The sequence below is a fragment of the Labeo rohita genome, chromosome 5 (assembly GCF_022985175.1).
Source record: "Labeo rohita strain BAU-BD-2019 chromosome 5, IGBB_LRoh.1.0, whole genome shotgun sequence".
Lineage (NCBI taxonomy): Eukaryota > Metazoa > Chordata > Actinopteri > Cypriniformes > Cyprinidae > Labeo > Labeo rohita.
This window is the reverse complement of record NC_066873.1, coordinates 39,116,123-39,140,375: the sequence shown is the minus strand read 5'-3', so window position 1 is coordinate 39,140,375 and position 24,253 is coordinate 39,116,123. Positions and strand designations below refer to the sequence as shown.

Sequence of the window (24,253 nt, the reverse complement as noted above, 5' to 3'; positions counted from 1 at the left end):
TTCAAGTCTATGTAAAGCCTAATATATAATATGACATTAAATACTTAAACAAATAACATAGGAGAATCTTAACATTTTGTCCACAGGATAAAGTGCTAGTATGATAACAATGTAAACATTTAGGCGGAATGCCGCTATAGCGGTCATTCATCTCTCTCATGAATTTAACACACAAGAAAATATGTAAATACACTTACGATTAGTTGCACACACACATATATCCACACAATCTCTAAACGGGTGCACTTCTAACTACTTAAACTTATCAATTATTGACTATAAGCACATCCACACATCCATCCTCAATACCGTCTTGTTTTCCACGGAGCGGAAAGTTTTGGAACAGTCCAAATCACGAATACAGGTGGGAGGGTTTGGAATAGTTCACTTTCGAGGGGTGGCCTTTCTTACACTCATTATGAAATTAAGATTTTTGGTGACTGGACAATTTGGGTGTTTTTTCTATTCCATGTTTGTAAGTAAACTTACAACTAGATGTGACTGTAATGGAGCAAGAAATGACTGTGAATCACAGTGATTATCTGTGTATGTCACAGTAATTATATCTTACACATATAAAATGATGGATTCCCTGAATGAATGGATGCTGTCAGAATGAAAGTCCAAACAGTAACAATAACAATAATCCAGCTGACTCCAGTCCATTTAATGTCTTGTTAAGTAAAAAACAGCATGTTTTTAAAGGAACACTCCACTTTTTTGAAAATAGGCTCATTGTCCAACTCCCCTGACCAAATATAATGACGATATTTTTCCTGTTTAAAACTTGACGATTCTGTAGTTACATTGTGTACAAAGACAGACGAAAAATGAAAAGTTATGATTTTCTAGATAGATATGGCTAGGAACTATACTCTCATTTCGGTGTAATAATTAAGGAACTTTGCTGCCATACCATGGGTGCAGCAGGCGCAATGATATTACGCAGCGCCTGAAAGTGACCAGCACTAAGTTTGTGTAGATGCAGAGTTCATTTCATTGCGCCGACAGCACCCATGGTACCTATGCACCATGCACCCATGCTAAGCTATGCTAAAAGTGCTACCGCCAGACCCGGAGATCGGAATGATGGATTCAAAAAAGGTAAAACTCAACTGTTTAACTCTAGGGGACTTTGAAAATAAGCCTATTTTCAAAAAAAGTGGAGTGTTCCTTTAAGAGACAAATCCATCATACTGACGGAAGTATAATAACACTTCCGTCAGTGAACACACATCCCCTGTTATCCTCTCACATCAGCTTTGTGGATTATTGTGATGTTTTTATCAGCTGTTTGGACTCTCATTCTGACGGCACCCATTCACTTGGGTCCATTGCAGAGCAAGTGATGTAGGTGATGCTGATTTTCTTCAAATCTGAAACAAATTTAAATCTTAAATGGTCTGAGGGAAAGTACATTTTCAGCAAATTGTTTCATTTTGGGGTGAACTAGGATACACCTTTAATTAAAGTGTTTGCTTTGTCTTTTCTTCTTCAGTCAAGGTGTATCATATTTTGTATAATGGAGACACAAAATGCATGGCCTTTTGCTTTGAGGTGAAAAATAAGTTGGTTTTCCCTTTTGCTGATGGTGAAGAGGTCAAATGTAAGGTAATGTCTCAGACACTGAATTGCAAAGAAATTACTTATTGTTAAACATGGTGTCAGTTTCTTGTGTTTTATTGAGTAATTTCTGGTTTTTCTAATGGCTCTCACCTATACAGGTTTTACACCCAAACCAGCCAGTCACGGCTGGAACATTTGACCAAACGTTCTTATTTAAATGGGGCAGAGACTCCATGTGTTTGAAAACAGTGGCTGAACCCAGCAAGTACCTGTTTGCTGAAGAAAAGGGCAAAGTGATTATCACAGAAGGCGAGGGGACTGGTTTTAAAATCTTAAACTCAGATAAGGAAAGTGGTAAGTTTGCCAAATGTTAAACTGAAGTAATATTCTAACATGTTTATCACAATACATTGTACAGCCGATACAGCAAGGTACTCATCCATCCATTGATTTTCTTAATCACAGCGAATATGGATAGATCAGGCAAATTCCAAAACAGCGTGACTCCATGCAAAAAGAATTCCTGGCAAAAACGGCCCTCAAAACACAGAGCTTGTTTATGCAAGGGATCAGTGGCACCCACTAAGCGACTGTACAGCCCTGAAAGGTAACTATTTGTAGACTTCACATTTGTAAAGAGCACTGCTGTAAGAAGTGCTATATTGCTAGTTTCAGACACCCAAACATGCTTTCAAAGTTGGATGATATAATTTACGATTGTCTCCTTGACTTCTTTAAAGCACACTTTTGAGTGTATTTAAACAAGCCTTGAAATATTAAGCATTAATACGTATTATCCTCTCAAAATGCATTTACTTGCTTTTTATGCTGACTTCTATGGACATTAACTCTGTAATGCCTGACACATGTGACCATGGACCACAAAACCAGTCTTACAGGGATAGTTCACCCAAAAATGAAAATTTGATGTTTATCTTCTTGGGAGCCATTGGCTGCCATTATATGACTGACAGACTGCAATGGTTTGAGTTAAAAATCTTCGTTTGTGTTCTACTGAAGAAACAAAGTCACCTACATCTTGGATGCCCTGGGGGTAAGAAGATAAACATCAAATTTTCATTTTTGGGTGAACTGTCCCTTTAAGTAGTATGGGTATATTTGTAGCAATAGCCAAAAATACATTGTATGGGTCAAAATTATAGATTTTTCTTTAATGCCAAAAATCATTAGGACATTTTGTGAATTTCCTATCGTAAGTATATCAAAACGTAATTTTTGATTAGTAATATGCTTTGCTATAGAACTTAATTTGGACAACTTTAAAGGCAATTTTTTCACCCTCAGATTCCAGGATAAGAATTTTATGAAAAAAGCATCTCAATTTTATTTAAAAGCTAGAAATTAAGATCAAATTCTAATAGCTTGAAAATAAATCTTTATAACAGTATAACAGACAGACTTGCATAAAGTACATATAAATTTCATTTTTTTTTAGTAATCTTGATATTTGCTTATTTATGTTAAGATTTACACTCAAACCTGGTTTTTATTTTGGAGGTCAAAATATAAATACAGTGCAGTACAATGACAATTGAGATATGAGTAAAGAAATGTTCCTCAAAAGAATGAATCATGATTGATGCTTTCATTTTAACATGATTTTTATGTATGGATTATCAAGTAAATGTTGCTTCAGTTCAGTAAGTGTTCGTCTTGACATTTTAAATTGTACTAAAAGTCCCTTTGCTTGCTAAAAAAAAAGTATAAACTATTAATCAGATGACAGAAAGCATGCTGTATAATGTTGATCATTTAGAGGCCTTTGACAGTTGAGTATCAAATGAGATGCAATTTATAAGGTTAAAGAAAATGACAATGCACTAAAGGGAATCTTTCTCATTTTCAATCTTTCTCAGGGACGCCAAGAGGAGGAAATGTTAGTAAAGAGCTGTTTTCACCAACAAGGGCTCTGACCAGTCTGCATCTGCTGCAGGCTTCTTTTCTTTGAGGGAAAACTGGATGTTGAGAAAATGTGAAAGCAAGTGAAGCAATTCTTTTGTGGGTCTTAGAGGCATGGCATTTTATACCTTTATTTGCATGTTTGCCTTTTTGCCGTAACCTGCTAAATATTACTGACTTGCAGCTTTAGGTTCACAATCAGTTGCATTATCAATATACAAATGCAACAGTTGCTAATTAGTTATCAGTATTTGTAGTTATTCTTGATAATTACATGGCTTTTAATGAGACATTATACAGGAACCCTTAACTAACAGAAGCTGTGAATTGCATGCATTACATTTACTTTTTTAAATGAGGTGTGTCACTGATCACACTTCTGCAATGAAATATCTGCCCATTCAGAAATATCGCAATTACATGTTTTCAATGTTTTAAACTGTAATCAATTTCTGCGACACAAAGGTGAATTTTCAGCATCAGTTTCACATGATCCTTCAGAAATCATTCTAATATGCTGATTTGCATTCAAGAAACATTTCTTATTATTAACATTGTTAAAACCCGTTTTTGCTGCTTAATATTCCTGTGAAAACCTTGATACACTACCATTTAAAAGTTTTGGGTAAGTAAGAAAAAAATGACATTTTGAAATGTAATAAGTTATTTTTGACTAAAAAATGCAGCCTAGAGGAACATAAGAGATTTTTAAAAAGAAGAAAAAGTCTATGATTGCCAGTATTGACCAGTATTTTGACCAGTACTACATGCACTCTTCTATGGCAGCATCAATAGTGAGAGTATTTTGTTCACATTGAAAATTTCAACAAGAAGTGTACTTCACTGGATGATGCAATTCACTTTGATTACTTAAAAATCACACACTAGTCTGTAAAGTACGTAACGCATTGTAAAGGTGCATAGTTTATATAATATGTCACGTGGGACACAAAGAAGAGTCAGTAAAAATGCAGACAAACGCGACCTCTGCTGGTGAACCAGTGGAACTGCAGACTACGATGACGTTGTGTAACATCATCTGAGGCAAATTGTGAGGTCAGCATTTGAGGACGACTTTTATCAGTACAGTGCTTTGCACTTGAGTTGGTATAGCGTATGCTACATCTAATATGTATTGTTTTTCTAGTAGTGATCTGCAAATGTATGTGTATTTTAACCATATTATGTAAAAGCTGTGAAGCTGAAATAATCAGCTCTTTGTGCAAGCTTAGCATTCTAATGTATGTTGACTATGCATTTGACATATTTTTACAAAATCTACATTGACTAGAAAAATACATTGGCTAAATAATACATATACAACATTTACATTTAATAACAACACATTTAAGATAGAACAAGATATATAGTATTCAGCTGTTATTACACTCCAAATATTGACTAACAAATAAACTTATATTTTCCAGTATCTTTGGCTTGTTGTGAATGAATGACAATGTAGTGAAAAATGTATCAGTTGCTCTTACACAAATGTCAAAAAATCTGACAAATTATATGGCTATTGTGTGTATAGGGGGGTCTGTGTAAGGAGAGAAAGAGTACAAAGATACACATTTTAGCTTGTTTCGCAGTATACTGTATATGAGAACATACATGGCAACACGAAAGCTAAATATAGCGCAGGGAAGCCCGCAGTACACAGAAGAGCTTTTCTGTCATAAGTCACATCCCTCTGATGCCCTGCTGCTCACGCTTCTCATCATCACTCTCTCCTCTTTCTACAAAGTGATAGAGTGATGCAGTACTAGCCTCCAAATCACAATCCCCGTCCACTGTTCTGAATTATTTGTAGGTACATGCTAAAAAAAAAAATGCTGGGTTATTTTTTTTTTTTTTTTAAACCCAAATGCTGAGTTCAGCCCGTTGGGTCATTTTATTGTGTTGTTTTTAATATTTTTACCCAGGTAATAGGCAGTTCTTCTGCACTCTAAAAAATGCTGGCCTATTTTTCTTTAACCCAAATGCTGGGTTTAGCTTGTTGGGTCATTTTACTGGGTTGTTTTCAGTATTTTGCCCAGGTGCTGGGTAGTTTTTCTGCACTTTAAAAAATGCTGTTTTTTTAATCCAAATTCTGGGTTTAGCTTGTTGAGTCATTTTATTTAGTTGCTTTTAATATTTTTATCCAGGTCCTGAGTAGTTTTTCTGCACTCTAAAAAATGCTGGGTTATTTTTAAATCAAATGCTGGGTTCAGCCTGTTGGGTCATTTATTGGACTGTTTTTAACATTTGTACCCAGGTACTGGGTAGATTTTCTGCACTCTCAAAAATACTGGATTGTTATTTTTTGTGGTTGTTTTTAACTTCTGGATTCAGCTTGTTGGGTCATTTTCTGGGGTTGTTTTTAATATTTTTACCCAGGTACACTGTAAAAAATAAAAAACACAATTTGTTGAGTCAGCTTAAAATAATTTGTTACCCTGCCGTCCTTACAATTTTAAGTTCAGTCAACTAAAATAAGTTTAGTCAACTTGAAATGTTAAGTTGTACTAAGTACCAACTTAGATATTTGTGTTCGCTAAACTTAACAGATGGGTAAGTAACCCAGCTGCCTTAAAATTTTAAGTTGATTCAACTCAAATATCTAAGTTGTCACTTAGTATAATTTAACATTTCGAGTTGAATATATTCTTTTTGAGTTGACTGAACTTAAAATTTTAAGGCAGCCAGGTTACAAATTATTTTAAGTTGACTCAACAAATTGTTTTTTACAGTGTACTGGGTAGTTTTTCTACATTCTAAAAAATGCTTTTTTAACTCAGATGCTGGGTTCAGCTTGTTGCGTCATTTTATTGGGTTGTTTTTAAGATTTTTACCCAGGTGTTAGGTAGTTTTTTTCTGTAACTAAGCTGCTGGGTAATTTTTTAATGCTGGGTTATTTTTTCTACAAAAAGCCTTTGGGTTGAACCTGTCTCCATCAAAACAACCCAGCTGCTGAGGGCTTTTTGAGTCCTCTACAGGAGAGAGCGGTTCTCAGCACCACTGCTTTATCGAAATAAAGGTTTGTATGCATTTTATTTCATTTATAATGTCTTTACTGTACTGTAAATTATATTATTTTGCGCAACACAACACACAAGGATGAGATATCAGTCAGCTTTGTCAGCAGCGGTCGTTTCACATGATTAAACGCTTTTTCTCTTGCATAACATAAACTGATTTTATTCATTATAATACTGAATTTAATTTAATTAGATGTTAAAATTTGCTCTTTAATCTCAATACTGTTTGTTTATGGGCAGGTTATGGAGTCAGTCACACCATCTTTCAGCTACAAGTGAAACGTGTATGCATCGTGATAGCCTACTCTCATGAGCTCACGGCGAATACAGATGTGCACATTATGTACTGTATATGCTTCTATGTATTTACAGAAGCTTATATTATTATTATTTATTTTTTGGCATTTTGCCTTTATTATGAAAAGGACAGATCAGAAGTGACAGGCAGCGAAGTGGGTGAGAGAGATGTGGGTGGGATCAGGAAAGGTCCTCGAGTCAGGATTCGAACACATGGCGCCCGGAGCGTCATTCATTGATATATGAATATCATTTATATTACTAAAGTGAGTCACAGCAAAAGCTTACTGTGTCCATGTTTATCCTCACTGCAAGTGAGCACATATTTTAGAGAAGACTTCTGTGGTATTATTCAATAGCGAAACTAATATGTAGTGGAACTAGTAACTGGTTAACTGCTCTGCCTGGTACATAAGCACTGCAAGGTGAATGGAGATCTCTCAGGATTAGTGGATTGAGAGTGACTGTTCGGTACGAAGCTCTCAGCGCAATCTGAATGAATGACAGTCTGTCTGACAGCTGTTTGCATCTTATCCTCATCTCAGCAGGATGGCAGAGAATGTAAAATAATCTCCTGAATCAGGAACGCTCTGCCAGGCTTGCCATTGCATACCCTTGAACTGTCATCAGTGAAGCTTAGCATGTGTGTGTGTCTGAGTCTTACCGTGACTGATTATGAAATCACGTCAGATGACGGTTACGGGGTTTATCTCTGCACTGATGCAATAGGACGTTATAGGACATGAGAATGAGGAGGGATAGTTGTTACTGTAAAGCGAGAAGCCGTATCACTTTACAGATTTGGCTGCAAGATGCACAAGTTGCTACAATGGTGGTAACAGATATCCTACTATTCCAATCAGTTGAGAGCCTTTTCTTTACTGAAAAGCTCTTAGTTAGTGATTTGCCCTCTTGAAATAGGGACAATGGAGGATCACACACTTACATTTACATGATGTTTTAACACATGATACTAATAATCCAATAAACATAAAAAATAACAGACCCAAAAGATGAAGGTTTACTAACCCTCAGGTCCAACATGTAGATGAGTTTGTTTCTTCATCAGAACAGATTTGGACAAATTTAGCATCTGTTGCTCACCAATGGATCCTCTGTAGGGAATGGGTGCTGTCAGAGTACAGACAGCTGATAAAAACATCACAATAATCCACAACTAATCCAAACAACCTTGACACGTCTGTGTGTGGTGGCTCTTGATGTCTTGACCCCAGCCTCAGTCCATTCCTTGTGAAGTTCACCCAAATTCTTGAAGCGATTTTCGCTGACAAGCCACTCAAGGGTGTGGTTCTCTCGGTTGGTTGTGCATCTTTTTCTTCCACACTTTTTCCTTCCACTCAACTTTCTGTTAACATGCTTGGATACAGCACTCTGTCAACAGCCAGCTTCTTCGGCAATGAATGTTTGTGGCTTACCCTCTTTATGAAGGTTGTCAATGATTGTCTTCTGGACAACTGTCAGATCAGCAATCATCCCCATGATTGTGTAGCCTAGTGAACCAAACTGAGAGACCATTTTGAAGGCTCAGGAAACCTTTGCAGGTGTTTTGAGTTGATTAGCTGATTGGTATGTCACCATATTCTAATTTGTTGAGATAGTGAATTGGTGGTTTTTTGTTAAATGTGAGCCAAAATCATCACAATAAAAAAAAAACAAAGACTTAAACTACTTCAGTCTGTGTGCACTGAATTTATTTAATACATGAGTTTCACAATTTGAGTTGAATTACTGAAATAAATGAACTTTTCCTCAACGTTCCAATTTATTGAGATGCACCTGTATGTTAGGTATTGATACTATGTAAGTTATGAAACTCTTCTGAAACTATCTGATATCCTGTGCCATTCTGAGCAAACCAGCCCTGTGTGCACAGTTAGACATTTCAAAGGGTTTTTACAGTAACTAAGTTACTGTAATTAAGATTTATAGTAGCAAACTGTATTTAATTTACAGTTGCAAACTGTACTGTTTTACAGCAAATTACTATTTAAAAAATCAAATAAGTCAGTAAGTCTCTGTATTTGGGGTCTGACATCACAGAAAATTCCCATGATGCAATGATTATTACAGTTATTTACTGCAAAGGGAATTTGCAGTATTATACTGAGTGATATACAGTTAATAACTGTAGAAATTACAGAAAAGGTCTAACATGACTGGCCTGTTTACTCAGTCTCTTGCGAAAGTAAATGTACGGTTAAAATACTTCTTACTTAAATATATCCGCTTAATCTCCTGTTAGTCACAGACAACAATGCATTCTTCTTTAAAGCCAAAATAGCCACATATCACTTTGAAAAAAAAATTGACTAGAAATTCCAAAGTAAGTAATATTTCTTATCTTGCACAACCTGACAGTGTCACAAGATTTATTTTGACTCATTCCCATGGGCCTTGAAATCCAGAGAGGCAGCATTTCTGTAACATGCACTTTGGATTCCTTCATATCACTTACTGTTTCAGTACCGACTGACTTACAATATATGGACAAAAAATGCAATGGGAACCGAAATGTGTTTGGTTATTGTCATTCTTCAAAATATCGTCTATGTTCTACAGAAGTCAGTCAAACAGATTTTGAATAACATGAGAGTGAGTAAACAATGACAGAACTTTCATTTTTGGGTGAACTATCCCTTTAAGTAAAAAATGTTTTTCAACAACCACATGATTTGAAGTATCACTAGTGTCCAGTGCAGGATGGTTGTTTAAATCCCTATGTACTGTATGAGAAATAGTATTAGTAATGCATGTTTGGACCAATGCTACTAATAAGAAGCCGTTTCAGTGTTGTCATCAGCTGCACCATCCTAAGCAAAAACCTCTCTGCAGAAATTGCTTGCAATGTCCTTTAGGCCAAACTAGACCTGTGAAGTGGAACAAACTGAGAGTTTGCAAGATTCTGTTTCACGCAGATAAAAGGCTCTATGAAGGAGCAGTCCTATTAAAACCAGACCTCAGTATGCATGAATTCAGATGTACAGTTGAGGTCAAAAGTTTACATACATCTTGCAGAATCTGCAAAATGTTAATTATTTTACCAAAGTAAGAGGGATCATACAAAATGCATGTTATTTTTTATTTCGTACTAATCTGGATAAGATATTTTACATAGAATATGCTTACATATAGTCCACAAGACAAAAAAAGGCTGAATTTATCAAAATGGCCCAGTTCAAAAGTTTACATACACTTGTTGTTACTTGTTTAGTGCTAGTTATTCGCGAACCGTTAAACTGCCTGCTGTTCTTCAGAAAAACCCTTTCAGCATTTTTGTGTATTTGAACTCTTTCCAAAAAATGACTGCATGACTGTATGAAAGATTTTCCATCTTCCATCTTTTCACACTGAGGACAACTGAGGGACTCATATGCAACTATTACAGAAGGTTCAAACACTCACTGATGCTCCAGAAGAAAAAATGATGCATTAAGAACATCGTTTTGAATTTTAAGATCAGGGTATATTTAACTTCTTTTGTCTTCTGGGAAACATGCAGTTATCTTCTGTAGCTTCTGAAGGGCAGTACTAAATGAAAAAAATTATATTTAGGCAAAACAAGAAAAATGTCTTCATTCTGTTCAAACAAAAGTTTTCACCCCCTAGGCTCTTAATGCATCGTTTTTCTTTCTGGCGCATCAGTGGACGTTTGAACCTTCCGTAATAGTTGCATATGTTGTCCTCAGTGTGAAAAGATGGATCTCAAAATCATACAGTCATTGTTGAAAAGGGTTACAATACACAAAAATGTTGAAAAAGCAAAGAATTTGTAGGACATGAAAGACTTTTCTTAAGAACAGCTGGCAGTTTAACTGTTCAGGACAAACAAGGGACTCATGAACAACTATCACTAAACAAAAAACACAGTCATGAATCATTCAGGTTGATTAAAAATTAAGTGTAAGCTAACTTTTGAACAGGGTCATTTTTATAAATTCAACTATTATTTTCTCTTGTGGACTATATGTAAACATATTTTATGTGAAATATCTTATTCAGGTCAGTACTAAATAAAAAATATCATGCATTTTGTATGACCCCTCTTATTTTGGTAAAATAATTAACATTTTGCTGATTCAGCAAGGTGTATGTAAACTCTTGACCCTCTCATGAATGCATTCATCACTAGAAATTATTACAGTTCAGCCAAGCAGAGTTATTATAGTTAACTAAAACCATAAAACACTGACTATAAGAAATTATGCAGGTTACAAACTAACTTTTATAAACTAAGTACTGACAGCAGTTGCATGAGGTCTTGATCACCCACTGTGAGCATTTCACAGGAAGCTGGAGTAAACTGGAAAAGCTGTGTTTTTTTTTTTTTTTTTTGTCTGTTTGGTCTGATTGATGCTTCTGGTGCATAAAAGCACTTTGTTGTAAATAAAGTTCAGCAGTCAAGAATTGTGAAAGAGTCAAAAAATATACAAACTCATTCTCAGCAAAGAAAGTCTATTTATTGTTCAAAGGAAGTCTGTGGAGAATTACAGCAGTACACACTTGACTGAACAGCTGCCTTTATCACATAACACAGTACAGACAAGAATGAGGTCAAAACTCATACGGATATTGAAATTAGTAAAAAATCACTATGGCTCCCAGGTGGTGTGTATGGCTAATTCTTCTGGTTACAGAAGGCCTGAAAATCAAAACAGTCAGGAAATGGACATCACTCCTTGTTCTCTGATCAAATGAAAAATGTATAACACCCACTCAATATCAGGATAACAGAGGGACGCTGCTAACAGGCACACACATTTTGACAGATCTGGGAGAAGAGAAGCGGACAGGTTGCAGTAAGACTCAGAAATGTAACAACTTAATATGCAGAGGAAGAGACTGTTGAGGGAGAGAGAAAAAAGAAGAGTGTTATATCATACCATTTGGGTTGTTGAAAAATGGATTACAAACTAAACATTTTCAAGTCTAGTTTTTGTATTTCACAAATTTGTCATTATTTTTCTATGCTCTTCCAACCATAAAGACTATAGGAAACGTATGGAAAACCAGTAAGAAATATTTCCTTATATATAATTGCATCCGAGTTTTATTTGTTTAAATAGCCTGTTCAGGAAGCATTTATAATTGATTCTATACGTCTATATATAAATATATTTCTGTATATATATATTTCTGTATATTGTTTTTAAAAATAAATCTATTTAAACCCAGCTGGGTGTTGTTCTACATTTGATTTCCTTTCCAGTTATGTCACCATAGCTCTTCACGTATTAAATTCGAAAAGTACTAATTTATCCCGGCTTGATGTTCGCCTGGTATCAGGCATACCAGTATTGTTCCCTTTACAAGAGCCAAATCAAACCCAGTATCAATAATAAATTTAGCGGCATGTGCACCAACACACTTCCCAATTTAGTCCATACAATCGGAGTAATTTGCTCAATCCTGACAAGAAACAGGAGGAAAACGCAATAAAACTCACCAGCCCGCATGAACCTCAATCTTCACGGCGGGCCGGCGGAGCACGGCTTTATAGCACCATTTTACCTATTTGTACATTGTTGCTTGAACTGTATTGTGTGTCCACAAGTTGAACAACCTCCTATTTTCCCACGGTTTGATCTGCATCTTTTATATATAATATATATATGTATATACACACACACACAAATTTGCAGAGAACACTTCCTGAATGAGCTAACTATGAGATTCACACCACGTCATTCAGATGATGCTGGTTTGCTCTCCATCGTATGGTACAACACCAAAAACACCTATAGTAGAGATATTCATCATTTCTTGATACACTAACACTAAACGTCCCTGTCGACTCTTTTGTGAACTCAGTCTCTGGGTGAAGGGGTGGTTTGTTGTTTTTCTTTGTAAAGGGGAGAACTTTCAAAATGACAAGACCTATAGAGCAGCCAGCAGAAATATCCATTTATCTAGCCAAACATCGTCTATACTGCTTTAAACAGGTTTCTCTTACATATACATGACAGTGTTTCTCAGTCAAACATCTTTATTCGCCATAGAGCATTAATGTTCTTCGTTTCATGCACGGTAATTCTTTCCCCCTCTTGCGCGTTGGTTCTCGCTCTGTGCGGTTGGCCCGGCGACGGAACACCTGTGCGGGTCAGTCGTCATCTATGTCGTCGCCCTCCGACTCCTCTCCAGCTCTCCGCTCGTACACTTTATCTCTGTGCCGCTCCTGGATCTCCTTCATCTCCTCGGCGTAGCGGCAGAAGGCTCCGCCGAACTTGCTCCACGCTTTGAAGGGTATCGTGATAGAGTTTCTGTAACTGGGCTTCACCTCGCTCACCCGCAGAAACACGCCGTACTTGTTGGAGCCCACGTCGAAGAAGAACCGCTTGGAGTCCACCGTGATTGACGTGCCCTCGGGGAGCTCGCCGTAACCTCCGGCGCAGCCGCCGCCGACCAGCTCCTCGTCGTCCCCGCCGTAGTCGTCGATCAGCTTGGCCAGGGCGTCGCGGAACTCGATGAGACCCTGAGCAGGAAGGGCAATGGTTTGCCCGGACTGCATGCCACCCCCGGGCACACCTCCTCCGACGCCAAAGCCTCCAGGCCCGCGGTTGACGGTCTGACGGATCCGGAGGAACCTCCCCCGCTGGTTCTCCTTCAGATCGAGGTAGTATTTGCGGTTTTCCCTCACTAGGAACTCGCTCTTCAAGGCCCGTCTAGGCCCGCCGTCCTCGCCGCCGGAGGACTGGGCGATCTGCTCCGGGGTGCTGGGTCCGAGCTGGGCGTAGTGCTCAATGAAATCCCCCAGGTAGTCCCGAAACTCCGCCGCGACTGACATGGAAAGTGTCAAGCGACTTTTGGAGCCCCCAGCGCCGACCTCGGCGATCTTGATGAACCTGCCCTTCGAGTTTTGCTTCACGTCCAGGTAGAAGCGCTTGTTTTGGATGTCAAGCCGTTTGGACGCCAGCTCTTGGGTCTCTTGATCCCTCTGGAAAGGCTGGAACCCGCTTCCTCCGCCGCCGCCGCCGCCGCCGCCGCCACCTCCACCTCCACCACCGCTGCTTCCACCGCGCTCACTCCCACTATCCCCATCCGCCATCTTCACCATCACCCAGAGCTGCGTTATTTTTTTTTCCCACCCGTATTTCATCAGGTCCCGCCTTCTGACCCGGAGAACGTCGTATGAATGGCCCGTAGCTCTGAAACGTCACCTGCTTAGGAACATCTTGTGATTGGACGTTTGACGTGTCAGTCATACATTCGCTTCTCCAATTGGCTCACAACCTGTCCGTTACGCGAGTAAACGCCAAATCCTCCTTCTTTTTGGCTCACTTGGACTGCCTGTCAAAGTATAAACCCCACCCTATTGTTTTGACAGTACCATGGGCGATTGGTGTACAGTGGTGTCGATAACGTACTAACACAAGCACTTTATTGCAGATAACACTTGGGCTTTCCAACGGTACACACGGAATCACCCCGTAGTCAACATCTAACGTTACTGTGGTTTCCACAGTTTTCTAGTAATTTAAACAAACAGATAGGAACTTTAGGAAGTTTAAAAGAGAACATATTTCTCTCGTTTACAAATTTTAAAACGCGTGATTTATAAATAAATAGACAAAAGCAGAATATTAATTGCAGTAAAATTATTTTTAAGATTTTTTTTATTATTTTCTTAATAATAATAATAATTTAGAAAATCGACAAGTCTTCAGAGACTCATAAAAAGATTATTGCGAAAAGGCTAAACAAATATAAAAATGTTTACCTTCAGGATTAAACATATTAATACTAGCTAAAAAAAAAGAGATATGCTGCCAACCTAAAACAAAGTACCTAAACCTGCCAACCTAAACCTTCGTATTATTATTAGGCTGTTTACATAATTTCACGCTTACTATCACTGTATGCCAATGTATACATGTTTTTATGCATATACAACCGCGTTTATGTTTTCTAATAAGGAAAGGTGCCTCGTTCATATAAGAGGCCCCTGACTTAGTGCAAGTAAAAGTTGGTGCAAATAGTATTAATCCATAAATTCATAAAGGAAAATGTTAAAGACTCACTCTGTTTGTATATATGTATGTCAGAGCCTCGTTTTAACATTTTAATATATAAAATTATATTTTAAAATAGTCATCAATTTATTAGTATTGACCGAAAATGTTTTAACACTTGATTTCGCCTCGTGTGACATAAATATGATCGGCAAAAGTGAGATTAATTAGAAAAAAGTTATAGTTTGATTAGAATTTATATTTGGTTTTATAGTTGATCTTACACTTAAGTTATTTACATAAAATCATGAGTTTTTGTAACTTTTTTATCAGGTCATTTACGACTTTTAAACAGAGGTTAAATACTTTCTCCAAAATTTCAGGCAGTTGTCACTGTTACGTCCCGCCTACCTGTTATCCGTACAAACATCATTCATCGATGGGGGATGGTAGAAGCAGATACATGCCGAAATCTCATTGGCCTTCCCGACATTCGAACCAACAACAGACATTCTGATTGGCTGATTCCACCGCTCGGTATGCCTCAAGCGTTCTCTGCTGAACGGGGTTTATTGTTCCTCCGAGTCAAGAGGCGAAATAGATTTTAGACAGACCTCCCCGTATCCCATTCAAAGTAATACTTCGTTAAAATGGTATGTATTTCTTTAATTTTCGTTCGTATGACTGTTTTCTATAACTCGAAATGTTACTCCTTTTGTTTAAATGCTCATTTGTCGTCTTTTGAAACATTCTACGCTAGCTCCGAGCTAACGCTGGTTGTATTTTGCGCTGCTAAGTTAGCTTGCGAGAGTAGCTCGTGCTAATAGCTTTTTTGTAGTTGATATTTATTTAATTACGACGCGTGGTATCCCAATTTAAATGGTTAGCGTATTGAACTTACATATCGTATTAATTGTAACGGTTTTGTTGATATACGTCGTTGCTACTATAAAAAATTCTCCAGACAGGATAGCTAAGCTAAACTCTTATCTATCAGCGGCAGTGTGGAGCTCGCACTGATCACTTCATACAAACTTTATTTACTGTACAGCTCTCCAGAGACCACCGACTCCAGAGAATTGCGTTATGCGTTTTTAGTACGTGCAGGTTAGTGTCAGAAGCCCTGATAAACTATATAGTAAGTTTAGCGTGGCAGTCATATGATCGGGAGCTTTATCTGCATTAACATGCTTTTAATCGACTCAACGGCATTCAGTGAAGTGACAGATGGCATTGCTTAAAGTTTTTAGGTAAACTTTAATTCATTTGAAGAAAGAGCAGGATCTCATTCCCAATGGGTGTTTTATTCATACCCGATGGGCGGGAAACAGTGCAAATAGCCAAGAGAAGCATTTATTTATTTATTTATTTTTTCAGAAGTTTTTTTTTTTCTCAAAATCTGCTTTTTTGTTGTAGAGCTTAAGTATACCGGTAGCTATCTGCATACGAGTCATGCATTAACAATACGATGTCTTAATGACTTTAACAATAGTTGACACACTTGCTTATAACAAAGTGTTATCTACATTTTTTGTGTGTGTGTGTATATGCTATGTAATATTTTGCAATAATACATTTCGATAAAGTATATTAGATGTAATATTTTATATAATATATATATATATATATATATATATATATATATATATATATATATATACATATACATATACATATATACATATACATATATACATATATGTATGTGTGTATATGTATGTGTGTATATATATATATGTATATGTAAGTTAAATGTTAATTTTTTTTAATGTGTTTGGTCTATGTTGTTGCATATCAAAATTAAATTTTAAATTAAATATGTAATTTTGTTTGTAATTTTTACATTATTTTACATAATTATGTAATATATTTTTATATGTGACTTATAGTTACATTTTTCACATTACATCAAAATTAAGCTAAATATTAAGTTAAATATATAATTTGAAAATTTTATGTACTTTTTATGTATTAAATTAAATATGTAACTATTTTTTCATTTTAAAATAATTTTATATAACTTATGTAATGTTTAATTTTTATGTGAATCATGTTACATATATTTTGTTACATGTCAAAATTAAATAATATATTAAATAAGTAATTTTTTTGTAATTTGTACATTATTTTACACGTAATTATGTAATGTTTAATTTATATGAATTATATTGTTCCTTTTTTTTACATGTTATGCATCAGAATTAAATTAAATAATAAATGTAGTTTAATTTGTGTAATTTTTACATTTACATATTTGTATAATATTTAATTTTATATGTAAATACATATTTTTTACATGTTACAAATTAAATTATAAATTAAATATGTAATTTAATTGTTTACATTATTTTAAATACATTTTTACATGAATTATATTGTTACATATTTTTTTCATGTGTTACATATGTACCACATTATAACTTATATAATTCATTGTCATTATTAATTATAATTATAATTTATATAGTTTGAACACATAATTATATAATTTATTTTTTGTCATTTTTACATAATTTTTATGTAAGATGTTTCATTTGTGAATCATGTTCTTACATATATTTGTTACATATCAAACTTAAATTATATAGTGAATATGTAAAATATGAAATTAAATTTGGTTGTAAAAATGTTACGTATCCTACAAATATTATTACATATTTTAATTAATTTACGTACTTAATTTTTTGTAATATTTAATTATATTAAGTATATATTACATATGCAAAAGATATATGTAAAAGAAAGTTACATTTTCTACAAATATTATTTATACATGTATACGTTTTTACATTAATTTACATACTTAATTTTAATGTAATATTTAATTTTTATGTGAATTGTTACTTCTTTTTTTTTACATATGTAAAAATGTTACACATATTCTACATAAATATAGCAAAGTTTGCATTGTTATATGTTTGATTTTTATGTAATGTACTTAATTTTTACATGTGAATTATGTTATTCTTTTGCATATAGAAGTCATATATATTTAATTTTGATATGTAAAATGCATTGATACAATGATTTTTTATTTTTTATTTTTTTTGTTTATATGCTTTAAATATCTTTGCACAGCTAATATGCTGATGGAAATACAAATGACCAGAATTGTTCATTCTGTTATTGATTATGCTAAATAATTGTTTAGTGCCCTGAAATGCTTGAATATGTTTGTGCATTAGATCTAAGTCTATGTATTGTTTTGCAGGCAGGAGGAAAGGCAGGTAAAGATAGTGGCAAAGCCAAGGCAAAAGCAGTGTCACGCTCACAAAGGGCTGGACTTCAGGTAACCATCTGTTTTTATTTCCTGTGCTGGTTTATCCATATTTAAATATCCTTTAGTCAAATGAGTTTAGTTGAGAAATTTGTTAGGTCGTAGTTGTCAGAGCCAAAATATGTCACATACTACTTTCTAAGGAAATGCATATCTGAAATTTGTAGTTCCCAGTGGGCCGTATCCACAGGCACTTGAAAACCCGCACTACAAGCCATGGTCGTGTGGGAGCAACAGCAGCCGTCTACAGCGCAGCCATCCTTGAATATCTCACAGCTGAAGTAAGACTTTGTGCCACTCACTTTCTATACTACAGAGCAAATTAGTGCTGATTTTTACACTGGTAGTCGTGTTTAATTCTCGTCATAGGTTTTGGAGTTGGCAGGAAATGCTTCAAAAGATCTGAAGGTGAAGCGTATCACTCCTCGCCATTTACAGCTGGCCATTCGTGGCGACGAGGAGTTGGATTCCCTCATTAAGGCAACCATTGCTGGTGGTGGTATGTTGGAGTTCAATTTCTTTTGTCCTTGTTGCAAACATACTGCTGTCTCACAGATGAGGGTGTTAAGCACTTGTGTGTTTGCTATCTTCTCACAGGTGTTATTCCTCACATCCATAAGTCCCTGATTGGTAAGAAGGGCCAGCAGAAGACTGCGTAGTTCCCATCGGGGTCGCTATGCTGACATGGACTCAAGGACTTGCATTTGGGATGTGTGACCAGATCGGCTTGCGTTCATCCATTCATCCATTCTTTTTTTTTTTTTTTTTTTTTTTTTTTTTTTTCTTGTTTTAAGTTAATATTAATGTTATACTAGCTAACCACAAGTGATTTGTTATAGTTTTGTGTTAATGTTATATCGCCAAAACTAGAATGGCAAATAAGCCCTACCCCCCTCAACCCAAATGTCAGGTATTTTAGAGAGAGACAAACAGGGAAATGTCTGATCTTTCCTGATGTGACTGTCGAATCGTATGTTGAATTGGCCAGAGATATGGAGGTGTTTTATACTGAAATGGAAATGATAAAAACATTTTATACAAAACTAAAAATGTTGTTTGTCCTTATTTTGTAGTGTCTGCCTTGGTCTTTCATATTTACAGTATTTCTCAAGTGTTTGTAGGCCAAAATGCAAAGCATGATTGTGGTTTTTATGTGCAATCAATGTGATCCGTGTTGACTGAAATGTGTTTAAATCAAAGACTTTTAATTAGGGTTTTATATGTATACTACCAGTCAAAAGTTTTTGAACAGTAACTTTTTAAAGAAGTGTCTTATGTTCACGAAGCCTGCATTTATTTGATCCAAAGTACAGCAAAAAAAAAAAAACGTATAGTTTTGAAATATTTTTACTATTTAAAATAACTTTTTTTTTTTTTTCTATTTGAATATATTTTAAAATGTAATTTATTCTTGTGATTTCAAAGCTGAATTTTTAGCATCGCTACTCCAGTCACATGTTTCTCCAGAAATCATTCTAATATTCTGATTTGCTGCTCAAAAAAACATTGTTGCAAAAAGCTGATTAGAATTTTATTTATTTATTTATTTATTTTCCTTCAGATTTCTCAGGTTTCTTTGATGAATAGGAAGTTCAGCATTTAGTGAAAATCTTGTAATGTTATAAATGTCTTTATCATCGCTTTTGACCAATTTAAAGCATCCTTGTTAAATAAAAGAATTAATTTCTGCAATCCCCCCCCCCCTTTTTCTTTCATCAAAGAAAAAAAATGTACTCTGCTATTTTAAATTTGTTTATTATATATTATATTATTAATGATATTGTATTATTGATGATAATAATAAAAAATGTTTCTTGAACAGCAAATAAGCATATTAGAATGATTTCTGAAGGATCATTTCCAAATGTACACTGAAGACTGGAGTAGTGATGCTGAGAATCTAGGTTTGATCACAGGAATACATTTCATTTTAAAATGTATTCAATTAGAAAAGTTATTTAAAAAATAATTTTTATACTGTTTTGGTATACTTTGGATCAAATAACAAACCTTACGGTTCAAAAACTTTTCTAGGTGTAAAAGTAGGATACTTATGAAAATAATATACTTTAAAATAATATTGCTAAATATTCTGAACATTACGAATGTATTGTTTTCAGGCAATTGGTATTTACAGTTAAATTAAAAATGTGTTATAGTTGCACAATTCTGTTGTCTTTGAAGTAGAAATAGCTCATTTAATGCAATCAAGCACACTGCTTTTTCCACAGATCTGTGTCAATAATCTTAAAAAAAAAATTATATCAGTTGAATAAAGTGTTGGTTGGTGTGCGTTTATAATTTAATATGGTGATCAATAATATGGTTGCACAGCAGTACGTTTTTTCTCTGTACCCAAGAAGTGAAATGTTGCAAGTTTATAAATGTATATCTGATAATAGTTAAAAGACTTAACTGTAAACCACTGAAATACGATTATGAAATCAACTGTTCCAACACTTAATTTTATATACGTTTCCCTCCTGTTTTCATATTTTTTTCTGTGTAATAAAATGTCATCACAAAGTGTGGACATTAGGTGGCGATGAAGACCACACATTTGCGAGTCAGATTGATTTTTCCTCAGAGATTTTAAATATCCTGTTTGCATGTGGGAGGATAATACTTGTGTGACTGAGGGGAAAAAAAGGCTTAACCGTGCATTAAAAAAAAGACGTTTTGCTGTGTGCAGTTCACATGCTTATGTGTTGCCAACCAGGTAAGTTTGGATATACAGTGTTGTTCATTTTTCACTGAAATGCACTGACGCATTTTACAGTAAATCCTCAAAGTAGGTTCTTCTGGATTTTCTGCATTACCTTGAGTGTGTTTACATACTGTTAGACTCCAGTCATGTTCTGTAGAACTGACGGATGCACAAGCACCTATTTATAGCCTACTAATATACTTTGTCCACATTAACCCTATAGTTAATTTACCAGATTAATCTAAAGCAAGTCTTTTAGCACCACAAACCTAAAAACATTCACACAGATACAAAATGATTTTTAAATGTCCTAGCCAGCTGCAGCAAGGTGAATATTGTTACTCTGACTATGCAGCGTGTGTGTGTTAGATCTCACTGTTCTGCTGTGTCATGCTGTGTTAGATATGCAGTCAATGCGTGTGTGTGTCTTTGTGTGAGTGCAAGAGTGAACTGTTTTAACCTGAGAATTAAAACAAGATCTCAAACATGACTGCAGGCTTTGGGTTATGGGACATCTGCAATGCAGAAGCCTATATATAGCAGAGAGATGGAGGAGAGCGATGGAGGGAGGGGGCTGGAACAAGATACAATGTTATCAATGGAAAAGTTGCCAGACCCACAAATATTATTCAGTACTGCAGGTTTTTGTGCTTCTTTAAAGTTCTATTTTAAGCTAGCAGACAGTCCAGAGTCATTGCACTCCTAATCATCAGCATGCAATGATAGAGATATTTTTGTTTTAATGCGTTTGCGTTCATTTAAAAATTATGCATATCATTTATTTTTAAAATAATAATAAATGCTCTCATCATGTTCACTTGTGTTTAGAGCTTCTTGCAGTACTTCAGCAATTAATATGTCTTATTTTTTGCTATCATCATAACCATTAATGCTCACTGAGATTATTTCTGGCACAAAATCATTGCTGAGATGAAGCTGCTGTCTTTTAATAATTTAACTGATTAAATATTTTAGGACTTTTAGGAGGAAATGAATATGCTTAGTCAGAGTATTCTACATTTGAGTGGTTGACCATCTGCAAAATATGTTCTCTGTACAATGCATGATGTGGTAAAATATTTTAATATAATAACCACTAAACTGTATTTGTGTTGTGCCAGTTTCATCTTGCATTAAGTAGTAATTTAAAACAATCAATAATTCCATTTACATTTTTTTTCCCCAGAAAATAGCCATAAGAGATGTCAGATAATGACAAAATAATGTCAGTATGATTTTTTTGTGTTGAAAAGAAGTCTGTTGTGTTTACCTGAACTTATTTGATCAAAAACATAGTAGAATGTTGTGAAATATTATTACAATTAAAAAGAACTCTTTTCTATTTTAATGTATGTTAAAATTTAATTTATTCCTGTCATGTCAAAGCTGAATTTTCAGCATTATTACTCCAGTCTTCATAGTCATATGATTCTTCAGAAATTATTGTAATTTGCTGATTTGCTGCTTAAGAAACATTTTTTATTATCTTATTATTGTTGAAAACAGTTGTGTTGTTAAAAACTGCTTTTTTAGCTTTTTTTTCAGGGTTTTTTGATGAGAACAGCATTTATTTGAAACAGAAAACTAAGATAAATATCTTCACTGTCACTTTTGATCAATTTATTGTTTTTTTAAAAAAAACTTACTGGACCTAAACTTTTGAACAGTATTTTATACTATTTGTGTGCATATTGTACATAAATATGTTAAGCTGACTATATCAGTACAACTACCCAACTGCACACTAAAGTTTCATTGTAAATCATTCAAGGTGCTAAAGTCGTTACCATTCTGTATAACTCTCTCATGAGAGGATTTTCATATGGAATAGCCAAACAATGAGAATCACTCAAAGAGCTGAGAGCATTACATTTTGGAGTTGCTCTGGATTCGTCCAGCCAAGAACAGGAGATGTGCCGTCAGCAGAATGGGTGTTTGCTAGATGCATAATTTATACGCTCTGTCTAGTCTCCTTCATATGATATTCTGTAATAAAATGCATTTCAGTCCAAAGCTTTTGTAAGGCACGTTAACTGCCGTCCTTGAAACTCTGATTCATCCATTCCTACTAAATAGAATGTATAAATAGTATAAACTAGGGATGGGACAATACATCGATTCGTGGATCGATTCTGAGATCTTCCGAATGCATCGCCATTCTCTTTGTAATCGATTCTGACCTTATATTTTCACAGCAGGTGGTGCTCTAATCAATTTTTTATCCGCACACTCAAATTCTCATGAAGAAGAGTCCTGAGGAGAACTTGTGCGTTCGGCTGAGTCATGTAATTTCACCTTGGCTCAGAATGCTTTTATGACACCAGATTATTATAAACACAGCCCATTGTGAACACCCTTGTAATTCGCTTCAACCTTTTCAAATTGTACAAATGATTATTTTAGGTTCAAGTACGTGTAAGGATTTTGAGCCAATGAAATGAGCCAATCAATTCTCTTTCCGGTGTTGTGCCCATTTTCGACCCCTGCCAAATTATTACCCCCTCTCGTTGAAATCGCTACCTGATTTGCCTAATCCTAACCCCTCCCCCACACCTAACGCTAAACCTACCAATTCTAGGGGGGTAATAATCTGGCGGGGGTCAGAATTTGGCATAACACCGGCTCAGACTGCATAGATGAACGAACGATTCGAACCCCAAGACTCCAGAGATGAACTAATCAATTCTCTTTATGGCTCCGACTGCATAATTTAAAGGAGAAGTCTACTTCCAGAACAACAATATACAAATAATTTACTCACCCCCTTGTCATCCAAGATGTTCATGTCTTTCTGTCTTCAGTCCTAAAGAAATTATGGTTTTTGTGGAAAACATTTCAGGATTTTTCTTCATATAATGGACTTCAATTGTGCCCCCAATTTTGAACTTCCAAAATGTAGTTTAAAAGCAGCTTCAAAAGGCTCTAAACGATCCCAGCAGAGGAAGAAGGGTTTTATCTAGTGAAACCATCTGTCATTTTTTTTGAAAAATAGAAATTGTTTTGCATGTATACTTTTTAAGCACAAAAGCTCGTGTAGCACAGACTCTGGGATGCTCGTTCTTGAATGATTCATTTTGAATGTTTTTCATCTTGAATGGTTCATTTTGAACGGATCTTTAATGTGACTTAGGAAGAACGAGTCGTCTCGGGGAGTGATTCTTTCAGTCGCGCATGCGCAACATCCTATTAGGTTCTGTACTGGAATTAGTTCACGTGTTTCAAGTCTTTGGGTTTTTCGAGTCGTTCGTTCATCTTATGGGGCTGTCACGTGATGAGCAAAAAAGCTTCCCTCAGAGATTTGCCACATGGGGAAACATCAAATTCTTCAAAAATGTTCATCAAGCTCAAGATTACATTTCATATTAGACATCTGAACCCAAGAAATCTGACAAAACTGTCTAATAAACGTTGTTTTATGTGCCCAAATAGCGTTAAAAAGCTAATTTTTCAATTTAGACCATTGGCTCTTTTATTCAGAAGGCGGGACTATTCCGCCATA

General features: G+C 35.3%; 3 protein-coding genes across 3 annotated transcripts in view; 2 read left to right on the top strand and 1 right to left on the bottom strand.

Moving 5' to 3' along the window:
* The window catches only part of LOC127164676 (uncharacterized), a 14,340-nt gene extending 9,435 nt beyond the window's left edge, over positions 1-4,905 (top strand). The window contains exons 3-6 of the mRNA XM_051108676.1: positions 1,499-1,611; positions 1,725-1,920; positions 2,032-2,173; positions 3,444-4,905. Of these exons, the coding sequence (XP_050964633.1) occupies positions 1,499-1,611; positions 1,725-1,920; positions 2,032-2,173; positions 3,444-3,468 (476 nt within the window). The 3' untranslated portion in view covers positions 3,469-4,905. The remainder of the gene's footprint in view (positions 1-1,498; positions 1,612-1,724; positions 1,921-2,031; positions 2,174-3,443) is intronic.
* Positions 4,906-11,259: 6,354 nt separating this feature from the next.
* On the bottom strand, positions 11,260-13,890 carry purba (purine-rich element binding protein Ba). The gene has a single exon (XM_051110255.1). The coding sequence runs from the start codon at positions 13,873-13,875 to the stop codon at positions 12,922-12,924; it is 954 nt and encodes a 317-aa protein (XP_050966212.1). The 5' UTR covers positions 13,876-13,890; the 3' UTR covers positions 11,260-12,921.
* A 1,385-nt stretch (positions 13,891-15,275) lies between these two features.
* Positions 15,276-19,097, top strand: LOC127165534 (histone H2A.V). Its single transcript, XM_051110256.1, has 5 exons — positions 15,276-15,423; positions 17,982-18,059; positions 18,215-18,328; positions 18,417-18,546; positions 18,645-19,097. The coding sequence occupies exons 1-5, from the start codon at positions 15,421-15,423 to the stop codon at positions 18,704-18,706; spliced, it is 387 nt and encodes a 128-aa protein (XP_050966213.1). The 5' UTR covers positions 15,276-15,420; the 3' UTR covers positions 18,707-19,097.
* Positions 19,098-24,253: the final 5,156 nt, after the last annotated feature.